Here is a 16,654-nt window from a genome sequence, read left to right as displayed (position 1 = left end):
ATACAATACTGCTGAGTGTGTGTGTGTGTGTGTGTGTGTGTGTGTGTGTGTGTGTGTGTGTGTGTGTGTGTAATGTGTGTGTGTGTGTGTGTGTGTGTGTGTGTAATGTGTGTGTGTGTGTGTGTGTGTGTGTGTGTGTGTGTGTGTGTGTGTGTAATGTGTGTGTGTGTGTGTGTGTGTGTGTGTGTGTGTGTAATGTGTGTGTGTGTGTGTGTGTGTGTGTGTATAATGTGTGTGTGTGTGTGTGTATAATGTGTGTGTGTGTGTGTGTGTGTGTGTATAATGTGTGTGTGTGTGTGTGTATAATGTGTGTGTGTGTGTGTGTGTGTGTGTGTGTGTGTATGTGTGTGTGTGTGTGTGTGTGTGTGTGTGTATGTGTGTGTGTGTGTGTGTGCAGAACTTTTTACATTTGGATTCGTGTTTCTTCTTCTTCTTCTTCTTCTTCTTCTTCTTCTTCTTCTTGAGCAACAAACATTTCAACTCAGTCTCGTCCAATAATGTTCAAATAACAAGTTCACACTTTGTTCACTGTGTTTTTAACCTCGTTGTTGTGATTTAACACCGTTGGTGAGTTTTAAAGATCACAGTTTGGGTTAAAACACTAAAATACAATAAAAATGTCAAAATGCTGAACATGACGTTACAAACCCGACCAGCCTCCTCCTGACCACACAATCACCTGATAACATGAGAGAAAGTCACATTATATGACATCACTTCTCTGGATTAGTGAATTCAGTCTGATCTAACTCTGTTTTTAAATGTCTCTTCTCTTTGTGATTCTTTTAGTCTCGTGTTTTGTGTGTATTCGATGCTCCTCATATATTTAAGTTTCTTCTTCTTCTTCCTCGCTGTAATCGTTCCTCCTCTTCATACTGAAGCTTCTATTCAGCTTCAGCAGTCTGAGTTAGTCATATCAAGTGGATATCTGACACATTTACAGTCTTTGTGTTTCCTCGGACAGTGTTTCCCTGTTGAGCTGCAGGTGGAAGTATAGTAACAAAAAGAGGAACTTTGGCACTAAAAAGACTGTAACGTTGAAAGATATCTACTTGATTTGACTCATTTGGATGCTGAAGCTTCATATTAGCTTCAGATAAACTTCCATCACTTCCATTGTAAGGTCATTATGAAGGATCTTTAATGTTCATTTGATGACTGATTGAAGGTTTAAAACTGTGAACTCGTCCTTTAAGTTGGAAAAAGAGTTGAAACACAGATTCAGTATCTCAGAGACACGATCCGGATTCAGAAGGCGGCTTTTCTCTGGAGGAAACCAGCTCGCCGTATCAAGACACAACACACTTCCTGTCCTGGAGGGCGGGGGGGGGGGTGGCGGCGGCTGGCAGTCAGTCTGTCAGCGGAGCTACTGTAGAGGAGAAACCAGGAGAAACCAGGAGAAACTGGGAGAAACTGGGAGAGAGGAGGAGAAATAAAGCAGCAGTGGAGGGCAGAAGAAGAAACAGGAGGATAAAAATCAGAAAGTGAAGAAGAAGCTCCGTCTGACGGTAAGAAAACAAACTTTCTGTCATTTTAATTAAAGGATAAAGATCCTCGGACATCCTGAAGAAGAGGAAGGGCAGCTCACTCTCTGCATGATGACATCATGATCACACTTCACACTCACTCACTTTATGGTAGAAATTCATTTACATTAATTACAAACTGCATGAAAATGACTCCAACTAACTTCTTTTGTATCAAATTGTTGCAGAAAAAGGTACCAGAGCAAAAAAACTCTCTCTTGATCATAAAAAGGGAGTCAGAGGTTCTTTAATGCCGGCAAAAAAGGGAGCAATCAGCACTTTTACAAAGAACCAAATCGCTCCAAAGGTTTTTCTTTGGGGAATTGTTTTTATGTCCTTGGGTCGGCTTAGGTCACACCTTATCATCCACCCTCCCTAATTTTTGACCAGTTATCATGTATCTTTTATCTCCGTCACTCGTTGTTGGTCAAAACTCTTCAAAACAGGTTTTGAGGTGTTTGAGGATATGTACTGGCATATTCAATTCTACCTGATTATATCCAATTTTTATATAAGTATTGGGAATCATTTTACACCATTATTGCCAAGTTGTCTTCTGGCCTTTTATTTTTTATAAGTTATTCTAGTCATTTTACACCCTTATTTCTTGATCTCCTCCAGAGAGTATGTTTGAAAGGTGAAGACTTCAGCAGACCCAAGCAAAGTGACATGTAATACAAACACACTCAAATTTCTCCAGTGTATGATTATGATTCTTCTACCGTGCCTCTATACGTACAGTGTGATTAAATATGGTTCATGAGATTATAACTACACCAATACAAATTGTATCACACTAGCCCTTATTGCTTATAAACTTATAAAATCAATCTGCATAGCTTAATATTGTCTTTAAGCACACCAATGACTTTTAATGAAAATACACCACACTTCCTCCTCTACTCTTCCCAGCAGTTCACACTAATGTGATTTATTTAAACTGCTGCCATATTCAGCTGTTACAAAACGGCACAAGTTCATCAATAATTACTGTAGACAGTCCCTTCAGGAGGGTTTTTGTGATTATTGCAGCCAAAAATGTTTGATTCTGCAGCTTTTCTCAAAAAAATCACGAGACAGTTTGTGATGTTTTGTCTCTTTTTGCAGTAAAATTGCAGGAATTCAGAAAAATATCAAGCAAAGTAAAATAATGTGATTTATTTAAACTGCAGCCAGTGAAGAGTCGTACGTAACGACTTCCTGCAGATCACAACTATAGTTCAGCTGAACATGAGAACCATGAGGACTCAACGTTCTATAAAACAGAAAATACTGTATTTGAGTTCCATTTATAACCTTTATTAAATAAACTTTCAGCTCAACATCAGCAGCAAATAAAATCATCAATAATGTTATAAAATAAATCTAGTTTGATGTTTGAGGCAGATTATGTCTCCTGACTCACTGAATCAAACCTCATCTGGGAACATCTGCGAACATTTGGGAACATCTGCGAACATTTGGGAACATCTGGGAACATTTGGGAACAGTTGGGAACATTTGGGAACAGTTGGGAACAGTTTTGTTGTCTCTGGCATCGCGTTTGTTGGCAGGTGAGATTTGACACCAAACTAAAAATTTGTGAAAAATCCTCCTGCAGCCCAGACAGGGTTTTCGCCTCGAACCGCTACAAACATCAATTACATTCAGGTTTCATGTTTGTAAAACTTTCCTCGAGTCGAGAACAGCGATTTAAAAATCCGTGATGTCATCCTGATGTAAAGTCTGTGGGCGGGGCGGGAGCTCAGGGGGGCGGAGCCAGCGGGCCGCACAACGCGGAAGAAAACCCGGAAGCTAGAAACTTTTTTTGGTGTTGTCGCTGCCCTGAACGGGCGCCATTTGTTTAGTTTGGTATCCGGTTCTTATAAAACATCTGTGACTGTATGAAGACGCTCAGAGCGTCCGAGCAGGCGAAGCTTCACTAAAACGCCGTTTCATATTTCAAATGACGATGAGGAGCAGATCTGTTGACGCAGTCGGTGCCACTAATGAGAAACATCTCAAACTATATTTGTTACTATATAAACATGTAAACACAGAAATATTTATGGAAAACTTTAGTATCCAAACAAAAAGGCTCAACTAGAATTATAAAATATAAAAACTGTTGATGACGATGATGACGATGATGATGAAAGTGTGCACGTTACTGGTTTTATTCAGTGTGGACGTGTTGATGGAGGCTCCTCTTCATCTCAACATGCTGCTCATCCTCTCTGTCCTCCACACACACGCCTACCTGAACTCTCTCCCAGTCTGCACCCAGTCAGCTCCCAGCAGCTCCCAGCAGCTCCCAGTCTGCACCCAGCAGCTCCCAGTCTGCACCCAGCAGCTCCCAGCAGGACTGGTCACACTACTGCTTCCTGTTCTGTCTGGTCATCAGCCTAAAAAACATAAACACACTGGTAGATGTAAATGACTTAATCTAAACCAGTAAACTGAACTGAGACATAAGTACTTTACTATTGTTCCCCCAGTTATACGTTCTTCAGCCCTACTGGTCTCAGTGGTGGAGGAGAAACGTCCCAGCTGCTTTATTATCTATCGCCCTCCTAAATCTAAGAGTTTTTTATTGGATTTTATTTATTTTGTTCTTAGTTACGACCACATTTGACTGGTTGGTGGTTTTAATGTTCCTGTTGAGGCTCCTGATAATCAGATTTCTTCAGTAAAAGTGAATCTTTGAAGGTAAAACAGCGAGTATCATCTCCTACACATGACCACGGCCGCACGCTGAAGGTTCAAACATAAACTCCTCTTCATCATAAAAAGCTTTTATTCTGCTTTATTCTGCCTCTTCTAAGCAAACAGTGAACACACGTTAAATAACGATTCAGCTGCAGACGTTTGCTGCTACCTTCAGTGCTCATGGCTGTAATAATGTAAATGATACGGTTAATCAATTTAATACCATGTGCCTGAGAACTATGAGAGTTAGGTCATGTTGTCCCTCCAACCCGACGCCCTGGATCAATGGAAATATTAGAAAATTAAAAAGAGAATGTAGAAGAGCTGAATGTAAATGGAAAAAGTCTCAACTTCAAGTTCATTGACTCCATATGAGGGAGTTATTATCCTCATTTAATTCACTGCTAAAGAGCCAGAAACTCTCCTACTTCTCAGTCTAGTTGCCTCTAAAAAGCACAACTCAAGATTTCTCTTCAGCTCCAGATGCTGTTTGCGCCACATCTGCAGAGAACCGTGAGAAGTCCCTCAAATATTTAGTTGAAAAGATTGAAAACATTTGAGCGTCAGTTATTCCTGCTGGTTCCATCACGCTGCTGGATGAGTTTACTCCCACTAACCTCAGGGATCCGCTCACTGATCTCACTGCATGTAAATCTGATCCGTTCATGTCTCTGCCCGTCAGCAGACAACAATGATGCAAGTTTAGTTAAAAGGGTCAGAATATAAAGAAACAACACCTCTGTAATACAATTTACAGGGATTAAATGTTTATTTCTCAAAAACATCTGCAGTTAAAACATGGAACTGTCTGTTCTCTCGTCAGAGAAGCAAGAAACAAGCCTGTTGAATTCTATCGGCCACGAGTTTGTAAATGTTGATGTCTGTTGTACGTGAGGATGGTTGGTGGCGTGCGTGGAAGGATGGACCAGTAGGCGTTGATTTGTTAGAGTAGAAACATTTATTCAGACCGGCCACAAACTAAAAGGAAGAGACAAAAAACAGCAGAACCGCAGCCCTCCTCCACTTTCCTGGAGGAGAAGAAACAGACCAACCAGTTTGCTGTCTTTCTAAACCTTTTATATCCTGTCACCTGCTGTCTGCAGCCAATCAGGGAGGGTCTGTGGAATTAGTGCCACTTTGACTCCGGCGGCATTAATCTTTTTATATTAATGACGTTTTGTTTCCTCAAGAGGCATAAATGAAATACTTATTGTTAATAATGTTTGCAGGTAAACATTCCCTTCTTTGGAACTAACCAGCATTACAGACAGTTTAAAGGGGAAGTTCACACCTTAAAGGTTCGAGCAGGTCTGGTCAGGGAATTAAAGTCCCCCTACAGGAAATGTGTGTGAACAAACACATTAGACATAAGTGAATAAGCATTTCTCCAACATCACAAGTTCATGACTGATATGTTGATCGGATGAGTGAGAGGAATGTGCACCTTTCCATTTTGCAAATGGAGACAGTGGTCTCCATGACAACCTCATTATGGTGGATGGGGAGTCCCTCTGAATGGACAACAGCAGATGATCTGAGAACGTCTGTTTCTAATTAGGGGTCATGATCTGTTTCAGCCTGGAGTTTGAGTGCTCGACTGATGCAGTCGTCACTGTGTTCACGTTGTTTTCTTTAAGCTCAGCTTAGACGTTGCTGACAGGGAGAGCAGAGGAACAATGCTGTCTTCCTCCGTAGTACGACACTGACATACAGCACTAGAACTGCACTAGTAGGATGTTTTTACTCCTCTCTGTTTGCTTGTTGCTAATGGCTAATGTACCTTTATCTCTCTCATTTCCTCCCTCGCTGCCTCCAGCTGCATTTTGCAGATCTCTTTGTAATGTTCTGTCTCTTCTTGGTATTCTGTAATCATAAAGTAACCCAGTGCTAATCTCCATCTCTACAAGTACAAGCTAATCCAAGCTAAAGGGTTGTAAACACCTTTTGAATGAAGAATAAAGATGTCTCTTTCAGGTTTTGCTACACCACAAGGTTGATTTCCAATTTGAACCAAGTGTTTAGTGTAGAGATGGCTAAGTACATATCTAGCTAGCTAGCTATTATCCATCTAGCATATTGTTTCGCGTGCTGTACAGCTTTTGACAGGCCTAAACATTAAAACAATTATATTAAATACAGACTACATACATTAGTAATGTATCCATGTTAAAAATTTAATCCATACACTTGTTTTAATTGCTAAAAAGCCTCACAAAGTGTCACAGGATCAAACCTACAGCTCAGACTGCACTGATCCAAACAATCTAAAGATGTGTGACTGAGCAAACTAGTGAGTAGTTCTGTACCAAAATCAACTGAATGGAATAACATCAGCTAAGGCTGCTTTATTTTCCTAACGGTCAACCTACATAAAGCATACATTAACTTATAACAGCCAGTTTACTCCATTGTAAGGGCATATAGAGAGCAGTGTGTCATGTTCTTCAAAGGAAGGAAACACTTCACAAGGTTTCATACAGTGCACCCTAAGGGCACTTTTTTCATTTAAAGGGCACCCAGTTCTGCACTTCATTATTTTAGACTTAGGGAAACCCTAAATTGCACTTTTTCCATTTTTATGTTCACTAGAAGGGCAGCCATACAGAACCTCCAGGTCACGCCCTTACAGCAGCATCATAGGACACTTCATTACATCCTCTTCATTTAAAGGGCTCATCATGTTTTCTCGTTCTGGGGTACCTTACAGGCGCCATCACATCTTCTTCCACTGAAAGGGCACCATGAGGGCACTTCATTCCAGACTGTCACATATAGAGACTCTATAGGACATTTCATCCTGATCTACCCATAACTAGACATCATACTGTGGGGGCATCTTAGAGGGCATTTATCATACCGTGGGGGCATCTTAGAGGGCATTTATCATACCGTGGGGGCATCTTAGAGGGCATTTATCATACCGTGGGTGCAACTTAGAGGGCATTTATCATACTGTGGGGGCACTTTAGAGGGTATTTATCATACTGTGGGGGCACTTTAGAGGGCATTTATCATACTGTGGGGGCACTTTAGAGGGCATTTATCATACTGTGGGGACACTTTAGAGGGCATTTATCATACCGTGGGGGCATCTTAGAGGGCATTTATCATACTGTGGGGGTATCTTAGAGGGCATTTATCATACTGTGGGGGCACTTTAGAGGGCATTTATCATACTGTGGGGGCACTTTAGAGGGCATTTATCATACTGTGGGGGCACTTTAGAGGGCATTTATCATACTGTGGGGGCACTTTAGAGGGTATTTATCATACTGTGGGGGCACTTTAGAGGGCATTTATCATACTGTGGGGGCACTTTAGAGGGCATTTATCATACCGTGGGGGCATCTTAGAGGGCATTTATCATACTGTGGGGCATCTTAGAGGGCATTTATTATACCGTGGGGCAACTTAGAGGGCATTTATCATACTGTGGGGGCATCTTAGAGGGCATTTATCATACCGTGGGGGCATCTTAGAGGGCATTTATCATACTGTGGGGCAACTTAGAGGGCATTTATCATACCGTGGGGGCATCTTAGAGGGTATTTATCATACCGTGGGGGCACTTTAGAGGGCATTTATCATACCCTGGGGGCACTTTAGAGGGCATTTATCATACTGTGGGGGCACTTTAGAGGGCATTTATCATACCGTGGGGGCATCTTAGAGGGCATTTATCATACTGTGGGGGCACTTTAGAGGGCATTTATCATACTGTGGGGGCATCTTAGAGGGCATTTATCATACCGTGGGGGCAACTTAGAGGGCATTTATCATACCGTGGGGGCATCTTAGAGGGCATTTATCATACCGTGGGGGCATCTTAGAGGGCACTTTGTCATACTGTGGGGGCATCTTAGAGGGCATTTATCATACTGTGGGGGCATCTTGGAGGGCATTTATCATACTGTGGGGGCACTTTAGAGGGTATTTATCATACTGTGGGGGCACTTTAGAGGGCATTTATCATACCGTGGGGCATCTTAGAGGGCATTTATCATACCGTGGGGGCATCTTAGAGGGCATTTATCATACTGTGGGGGCACTTTAGAGGGCATTTATCATACTGTGGGGGCACTTTAGAGGGTATTTATCATACTGTAGGGACACTTTAGAGGGCATTTATCATACTGTGGGGGCACTTTAGAGGGCATTTATCATACCGTGGGGGCATCTTAGAGGGCATTTATCATACCGTGGGGGCATCTTAGAGGGCATTTATCATACTGTGGGGGTATCTTAGAGGGCATTTATCATACTGTGGGGGCACTTTAGAGGGCATTTATCATACTGTGGGGGCACTTTAGAGGGCATTTATCATACCGTGGGGGCATCTTAGAGGGCATTTATCATACTGTGGGGCATCTTAGAGGGCATTTATTATACCGTGGGGGCATCTTAGAGGGCATTTATCATACCGTGGGGGCAACTTAGAGGGCATTTATCATACTGTGGGGGCATCTTAGAGGGCATTTATCATACTGTGGGGCATCTTAGAGGGCATTTATCATACCGTGGGGGCACTTTAGAGGGTATTTATCATACCGTGGGGGCACTTTAGAGGGTATTTATCATACCGTGGGGGCACTTTAGAGGGCATTTATCATACCGTGGGGGCATCTTAGAGGGCATTTATCATACCATGGGGGCATCTTAGAGGGCATTTATCATACTGTGGGGGCACTTTAGAGGGCATTTATCATACCGTGGGGGCATCTTAGAGGGCATTTATCATACCGTGGGGGCATCTTAGAGGGCATTTATCATACCGTGGGGGCATCTTAGAGGGCATTTATCATACTGTGGGGCATCTTAGAGGGCATTTATCATACTGTGGGGGCACTTTAGAGGGTATTTATCATACTGTGGGGACACTTTAGAGGGCATTTATCATACTGTGGGGCATCTTAGAGGGCATTTATCATACTGTGGGGGCACTTTAGAGGGCATTTATCATACCGTGGGGGCACTTTAGAGGGCATTTATCATACTGTGGGGGCACTTTAGAGGGCATTTATCATACCGTGGGGGCACTTTAGAGGGCATTTATCATACTGTGGGGGCATCTTAGAGGGCATTTATCATACCGGCGGGGCATCTTAGAGGGCATTTATCATACCGTGGGGGCAACTTAGAGGGCATTTATCATACTGTGGGGGCATCTTAGAGTCATCGCCCCTTGGCTTTTTAGCACTGTAAACAAGTCTCCTCTGTCCGGCCTGGACCTGGACTACTTTAAACAGGCCTGTATCCAGCCTCTCCTTAAGAAACCTGGTCTAGATCCAACGCCCCCCCCCTCCCCCCCGGCCCCCTCGCCCCATAACTACTGTCCAATATCCAAACAGTTTATTTGACAAATTCCAACGTGGCTTTAGAAAGAACCACAGTACGGAAACAGCCCTACTCAACAAATAACATCCTAATGAGTGGGGACTCTGGTAATCTCAGTACTTCTGTTTGCACCGTCAGGCTCCTGCTGATGTGGCTGATCTACGACGCCCAAACACAACGGCTCGCTCTCTGTTCCACGCACCAGCCTTAAGTGGCATTAGTGCAGCCTTCGATACAGTTGATCAACAGACTGAGGAACTGGGTTGGCCTCGGGAGGAACTGCTCTAAACTGGTTTTCATCTTACTTATCAAAGTATTCAAAGTCACTGTTGATGACTTTAGTTCATGTCATGTGGGGTCCCACAGGGCTCAGTACTTGAAGCTGTAACGTTCAGTTTGTATCTGTTACCCTTCGGTCATGTTATTCGCCATTTCACCTCCGCAACCTCCAACTTCCTGCAACTGGACGCAGATAAAACTGAAGTCCTGGTTATTGATCCTGATCATATGTCTAACAGTGTCACCCCCACCTTGGACCCCCCATGTGTGAAAGTGTACAGGAAAATATTGTGAACATGGTCTGTTTGTTACTATTGCTGCCTTTGGAGAAGAATACAGTAAACGGATCCATGTAATAAATTTTGGACCAAACCCAAAGTTATGCAATACAGATTCGACTCCGCGTGCAGGGACACTACCACCTCTGACACGCCCCTGGACGGAGGAGAACGCACCACATTTAAAAGTCTGCCAATGTTAATGAATGAGTGGCGGCCTCTGATAAAACCAGTTTGGTCTGTTGAGATGATGTCAGAGATTATTCTGTTTATTCTAGCAGCTAAAACTTTTTAAAGTATCTTTACATCTGCATTCAACAAAGATATGGTCCTGCATGAGGCACACTCTGTTGGCTCTTTACCTGGCTTCAATAGGACTGTGGCAGGCATGACTGCTCAAAAGAATGATTAAACATGTGCAGAAGTAAAGGTATTAGTTGTGAAGCAAACTCTACCAGAAAGCTGTCTGACCCAGGAGGTTTCTCCAGAGTGTCACCATCATCTTGTGCTAGAGTTGGGATGTCAAGACTCTCTAGAAACTCTGTCACATGAGAAGTATCTTGGGGGGAATTCTGATGTGTATAGGTTTGAATATTTTTTAATGTATTATTTATCTCTTGTGGATCTATTGTCTAATAGAAAGGATTAACCTGGACACAGACCTGCTCTTCAACTGGTGGACAAGAAGGCGTCCCGCCTTTTCCCCAATCGCTCGTAAAAAAATGCAGGTGACGGCAGCAGGTTCCGCTCTATCCTCTCTGGATAACTGCTCATATTGTGCTTTTAAATTTAGTTTCTCTTTGTATAGTTCAGGGGTTGAGTTTACTGAATACTGCTGATCAGTTTTTAAGATGGATTAATCAATTAGTGTTTCCTGTGCCTGTTTTCGTAATTTATTTCTTGATGCTGAAAATGATATTATATGTCCTCTGAGTACAGCCTTTAGGGTTTCCCATAATATGGATGGGGATATGGGGTCTGTCTGATTGGTTCAAAGAAAATCATCTACTACTTTTGATATGTATTGGCAAAAGTTTGTATCTGAGAGTAATGTTGTGTTCAGTCTCTGAGTTGATTTTGTAAGGTAGTTAAGTGTAACGTTAACATCAAGGATGATGGGTGCTTGATCAGATTCTACGATCGCAGAGTATTCTACAGATTTAAAGCGAGTGCTTATCTATGAAGAAGAAGTCTATTCTGGAATAGGACTGATGCACATGTGAAAAACAAGAAAACTCTTTTTTAGAAGGGTGTAAAAATCTCCAACCTGTATGATTCATGACACTGGACAAAGCCCTGGACATGTCTGATGCAGCCTTGAGGTCAGAACGATGCAGAGTTGTATCTATCACACAGTTCATGTCTCCGCCAAATATTAAGTGATGTATGTTTAAGTCAGGAAATAATGTCAGTATCTTCCTGAAAAAGTCTGAGTCATCCCTACTGGGAGCATATATATTAGCCAATACCACAGGGGTGTGGTAAAGATGGCCTGATACTATAATGTAGCGCCCTTGGGGGTCTGATATTATTTCTGAAACAGTGAATAAGACTTTTTTGTGGATTAATATTGCTGCTCCACTCGATCTGCCACTAAAGTTTGAATGGAGCACCTGCCCTACCCGAGTTTTCCTTAACAAAATATGACCCGCAAGTGAGTTTCCTGTAAAAATGCAGTCTTGTCAAGTGTGTAAATATTCGAGCTCTGTTGCCCATTCACTCCTCAGACATACCAGCTAATGAACCGTACTGCAGACCCTACTGATGTATTTTCATTGTCTATGATGTTTGTGGGTTAGATAGACTAGCAAACTGTAATAATAGATAGAAAATAGCAAAGTTTGTGGTAATGTTGTTGTACAGCCATGAGACAAAATGTAGATGTTGGCATTATGCCTCCATCCCTGCAGACCAGGAAGAAAACTCCCGGTTCGCCCTGGGAACACTGACGAACAGCTTCTCTTTTAAATTTCAATAAAGGATTGAGATGAATCAGTTTACGATGGGATAAACGTTGCTGTCCTGTTATATATTTACATAGTTATCAAAGTTTCTTTAAATCAGTGTCCATATTCTTATTATACTCCACTTTAACTACTTTACATGTTGCAATAAACTCTCACAGTGTTGCACAGAATTAGATTTTTTGCCCCTTATTGTTCCATTTTCTCCTGAATAATAATGTAATAATAATAATGTTCCTATTTAAAATGTCTTTGTATTTGTCTCTATTTTATGGATAACCAAACATTTCACTGTGCACTGTTCTCTGTGCAATCTTTGAGTCTTTGATATATAAACACACTAACGACCACCGAGTTAAAGTTTGACCCAGTTTGGGTCGATAGAGCAGCGACACAATACTGGGTTAATGTTGTTTTGTGCCCTTTTTATTGTTATTTTTTTTATTATATAGCCAAACTAAAGCTTGTTATAATCTACTCTTTTCTTTTTAAACTGACATGTTTGTTTGATATTGATTGTTAATAACTTGTGTATCTTTTGAACGTCATCTGCACATCGATTTGTACAAGAAACAATAAATCTGTGACAGTTTGTAGCTGAAGCTTGTTGTGTGTAACACTGACTCACAGTAACAGATTGTTAAAGTTAACCTCACATGTTGCCGCTATATGGACCAAAAACGGGTCAAATTTGAACCCAGTGATTTGCAGTGTGGTACGCACTGTAATTTTATATTTTTTATATGGTTTCTACATATTAGAGCTGACTGGAGGCAGTGACATTAGGAAACATGGAAAATAATTATATAATAATCTTAAGTTTTCAGATTTAATTGAAGGCAGAGTTGAAGTACAGCTCTTCATTCACCTCATGTTCAGGTGATTACCAGTTTCTAACTTGTGAACATCTTGTGAACATCAAAGTCATAATTATAACTGAGAAACTGTCCCTCAGCTCTGATATATCTGACCTCACAGTCGTCTGATAAGAAATGCATGCTTTAGACATCAGGTCTCTTATTACTCCTGTGATTAAAAGATGATTAAAATGATTCATGTGGTCGCTAACGACTACGACCAAAAACAAAGACTTTAGTTTGTCAAGTTGGAGAGAGAATATCCAATCATTAATGTGATCAATGCAGTGATTCAGTTGAAGAAAGAATACTGTAGAGTTGAGTATCGTCTGCATAATGTGATAGAGAATATCGTCTCTGTGGGAAACAACTTAAAATGTTATTTCGTTAGTATTTTATATTTAATTTTTGAGATTGTTTTTGTTGTCTTGATGCTGTGAATCCTACAAATATGGATATTAGAGCCTTCAGACAGTCTCTCCTGGATCACAGTCATAGTACTGCACTAATTGGCTTCCATGAGAAATAACACAAGTGTGAAAAATTAAAGAAGAAAGCTTTTTAGGGAAGGTCAAACCCACTTCCACACATGTGACCAATCACTGCATCAGGTAGGTGTGATGTCAGATTGTCAGACACAGAGTCTCTGAATCAGACGTCAGAGAGGTTTCAGATGCTGTCAGACCATCTTTCTTTGGTTAAAATCACCGTCTTTAACCCGAAATTATCACAAGCAAATTTTCTGTAAATATTTGAGCTTGGTGTCCGTCTGTTGTTAAAAACTTTTCCTGTAATCGTCTCTGTTTTTACAGAGTGACATCATCAGAGGAGGAGTCAGAGAAGATGGCGTCTTGGCTGAGCTCCTGCTGCATTTACCTGTGGATCATCACCCTGCTCAGAGGCGTCTCTGCTGAGCCGGCCTCGACGCCAAAATACATCCTCAACCGCAATGAGGTCAGCTTCGATCAGGCCAAAATTAAGTGTTCCCCTGGTGTCCTCACCACGCTCGCAACCAAGCAGGAGGTCGCCGACGTCCTCCAGCTGGTCTCCTCAGGGTCACCTCTGGAGAAGACAAGATTCACCTACTGGGTTGGACTGCAGAAGCCCAAGAACGAGTGCATCGTGTCCGAGCTGCCACTGAAAGGGTTCAAGTGGATGGCGGACGGTGGCGAGGAGATGGAGATGAGCCGCTGGAAGGAGGAGCCAAAGGGAACCTGCACCACGGTTCGATGCGCGGTACTGACAGGGGAGTTAAACAGGTCGACTGTCAGCAGCTGGGGTCTGCTCTCCGTCAGCTGTAAGACCGAGAGCCAGTTCATCTGCAAGCTGGCAGACGGACAGACAGTACGGAGACCTGAGGACCTAACACCAGAACCAGCTACACCTGAATCTAAACCACCTACACCTGAATCTAAACCAGCTACACCTGAATCTAAACCACCTACACCTGAATCTAAACCACCTACACCTGAATCTAAACCACCTACACCTGAATCTAAACCACCTACACCTGAATCTAAACCAGCTACACCTGAACCAGAACCTGAGCCTGACGCTGGACCAGAGTCGGACTCGTGCATCCACCCAGTCGCCTCCATTCGCTCCCTCAGTCTGCACCCGAACGACAGCAGCAGGATCCTGGTGGAGTGCTGGTCGTCGGTCAAGCTGGAGCTGCACTGCTCGGGCCGTCCTGCCGTGTGGCGTCTGCAGGACGACTCTCCCGCCAACTTCACCGCCATCTGTCTGCCGTGCATCGACGGCTTTAAGAAAGACACTTCTGGAAACTGTGTGGACATTGATGAGTGCGGCGGCGGTGGCGGCCCCTGCAGACACACCTGCCTGAACACACAGGGCTCCTACAAGTGTGTCTGCTCTGACCAGGACGGGGAATACCATGACGAGGACTCGCAAGTGTGCACAGGCAACCTGATCTGGGTGATTGTTGCCGTGGCTGCGCTGATCGTGCTGGTGGTGGTCATCGCGGTGACGGTGAAGTGTTGCCTGATGAGGCGGTCGAAGAAACGCGCCATGAAGAAAGCGGAGAAGATGGACATGGACAGCAAGGACGGCAAGGATTCCTTCGAAACAGCCAATGAGAAGACGACAACATGAGGGAGCTGAGCTGTGATTGGTCGAGGGCGTATCACCATGGCTGTGCGACAGTGACATCATTAGTGACAACATTTACAGCTCGCTGTCAGATGAAAATGTTTTTATAAAGTTTGACTTGTTTATGAGTTACAGGCTTCTGTCAGTAATCCCTGAGCTCCGTCTGACAGGCAGCACTCTGAAAACACACAGTTTGATTTTAAGTATTAAATTGGTTCAAACTTAGGGGTGTTTCTATTATTTTGTCCACTCACCTGATGTTTTCATTAATTAATTATAACTGAGTACAAACATTTAGAAAGCTGTCAATAGATTGATTCATTAATTAACAACTGGTTTATTTAATTTAAATTGTCCAATTAGTGACCTGGAAATAACACAAGACAAGGTTTTTTTAAAAACGTAATCAATTAATCAATTAAAATTGATCAATTAATTAATACATTTTGAGTGTGAATTATTTAAAGACAAAAGAGTGAAATAGATGTATTGATTGGCACATAAAAGAATATTTTTTCAAAATGCAACATTTAAATGTAAATGTAATGAATATATTGTTGTTATAACGAAGCTCTGAAGGTTTATTCTTATTTGTACTTAAAGTCTGAAGTATATAAATTAGGTTTTTGAGTTTGTATATTAGTTTTTATTTTTAAGACTGCAGTTTCAGCTGTTGATTGATAGGTAGAGCGAAGGGGGCGGATTTCTTCAAACTGAAGAAATTAAAACATCTAATGTCAGAAAATTAAACTTTTTTAATTTCTTGCTCAATGAAGGTTTTTTTAGAATAAATAAATAAAGTTTCACAGATTTTATCTTGTGTTGGTCTCTGAGCTCCTATATGGCCAAAAATATTTGGACGACCTCCGTAATCAATACTTTGAGTAGACGTCCACATACCAGATATGATGAGAGGTTTCTGTAGGACAGGAAACCGTTGCTCTTTGTTTACATACTAGTCTTCCTGTTTCAGATGTTCAGACAGGAAATAACCCCCCCCCACACACACACACACACACACATACACACACACACACACACACACACACACACACACATGCACATACACACACACATACACACACATACACACACACACACACACACACACACACACACACACACACACACACACAATGGACAGACGTGATGAAGGTCATGTGATCAACACTTCACTCTACAGATCAGATTGTTGCACATGAACATATTGAACATGTTTAATATCAGTGTGACAAACACACAGTAGTGGAAAGTAACTCAGTACATTTACTGATGTACAAGTTGTGAGGTACTTGTACTTTACTTGAGTATTTCCATGTGATGCTACTTTCTACATTTCAGAGGGAAATATTGTACTTTCTACTCCACTACATTTATTTGACAGCTTTAGTTACTTTTCAGATGAAGATTTGACACAATGGATAATATAACAAGCTTTTAAAATACAACACATTGTTAAAGATGAAACCAGTGGTTTCCAACCTTTTTGGCTTTTGACGTCTTACAAAAAGCAGTGTGTAGTCGGGGTCACATTTCACATGTCTATGAGTTGTTAACAGCTCCACCAAATAGTGATTTTTCCCTCTAAACTTCTCACATGCTTTCATTTCAATAAATGT

General features: G+C 41.9%; 1 protein-coding gene across 4 annotated transcripts; it reads left to right on the top strand.

Moving 5' to 3' along the window:
* Positions 1–1,348: 1,348 nt before the first annotated feature.
* On the top strand, positions 1,349–15,944 carry clec14a (C-type lectin domain containing 14A). Of its 4 annotated transcripts, none has more exons than XM_042436784.1 (2): positions 1,349–1,508; positions 13,739–15,944. In XM_042436784.1, exon 2 carries the CDS (start codon positions 13,770–13,772, stop codon positions 15,036–15,038), a length of 1,269 nt encoding a protein of 422 aa, XP_042292718.1. In that variant the 5' UTR covers positions 1,349–1,508; positions 13,739–13,769; the 3' UTR covers positions 15,039–15,944. The 4 variants fall into 4 exon arrangements, with proteins under 4 accessions (XP_042292718.1, XP_042292716.1, XP_042292719.1 ...); XM_042436782.1 differs by lacking the exon at positions 1,349–1,508 and adding an exon at positions 9,534–11,427; XM_042436785.1 differs by lacking the exon at positions 1,349–1,508 and adding an exon at positions 9,536–10,833.
* Positions 15,945–16,654: the final 710 nt, after the last annotated feature.

This window comes from Thunnus maccoyii, chromosome 16 (genome assembly GCF_910596095.1).
Source record: "Thunnus maccoyii chromosome 16, fThuMac1.1, whole genome shotgun sequence".
Taxonomy (NCBI): Eukaryota; Metazoa; Chordata; class Actinopteri; order Scombriformes; family Scombridae; genus Thunnus; species Thunnus maccoyii.
This window is presented reverse-complemented; position numbering and strand designations above follow the sequence as displayed.

Bases quoted from the DNA above. Each gene is read 5' to 3' on its own strand.
- clec14a (XM_042436782.1), top strand. From the start codon at position 11,384: ATGACACTGGACAAAGCCCTGGACATGTCTGATGCAGCCTTGAG. The intron at 11,428-13,738 runs GTCAGAACGATG...CTGTTTTTACAG, and splicing joins ATGTCTGATGCAGCCTTGAG to AGTGACATCATCAGAGGAGG.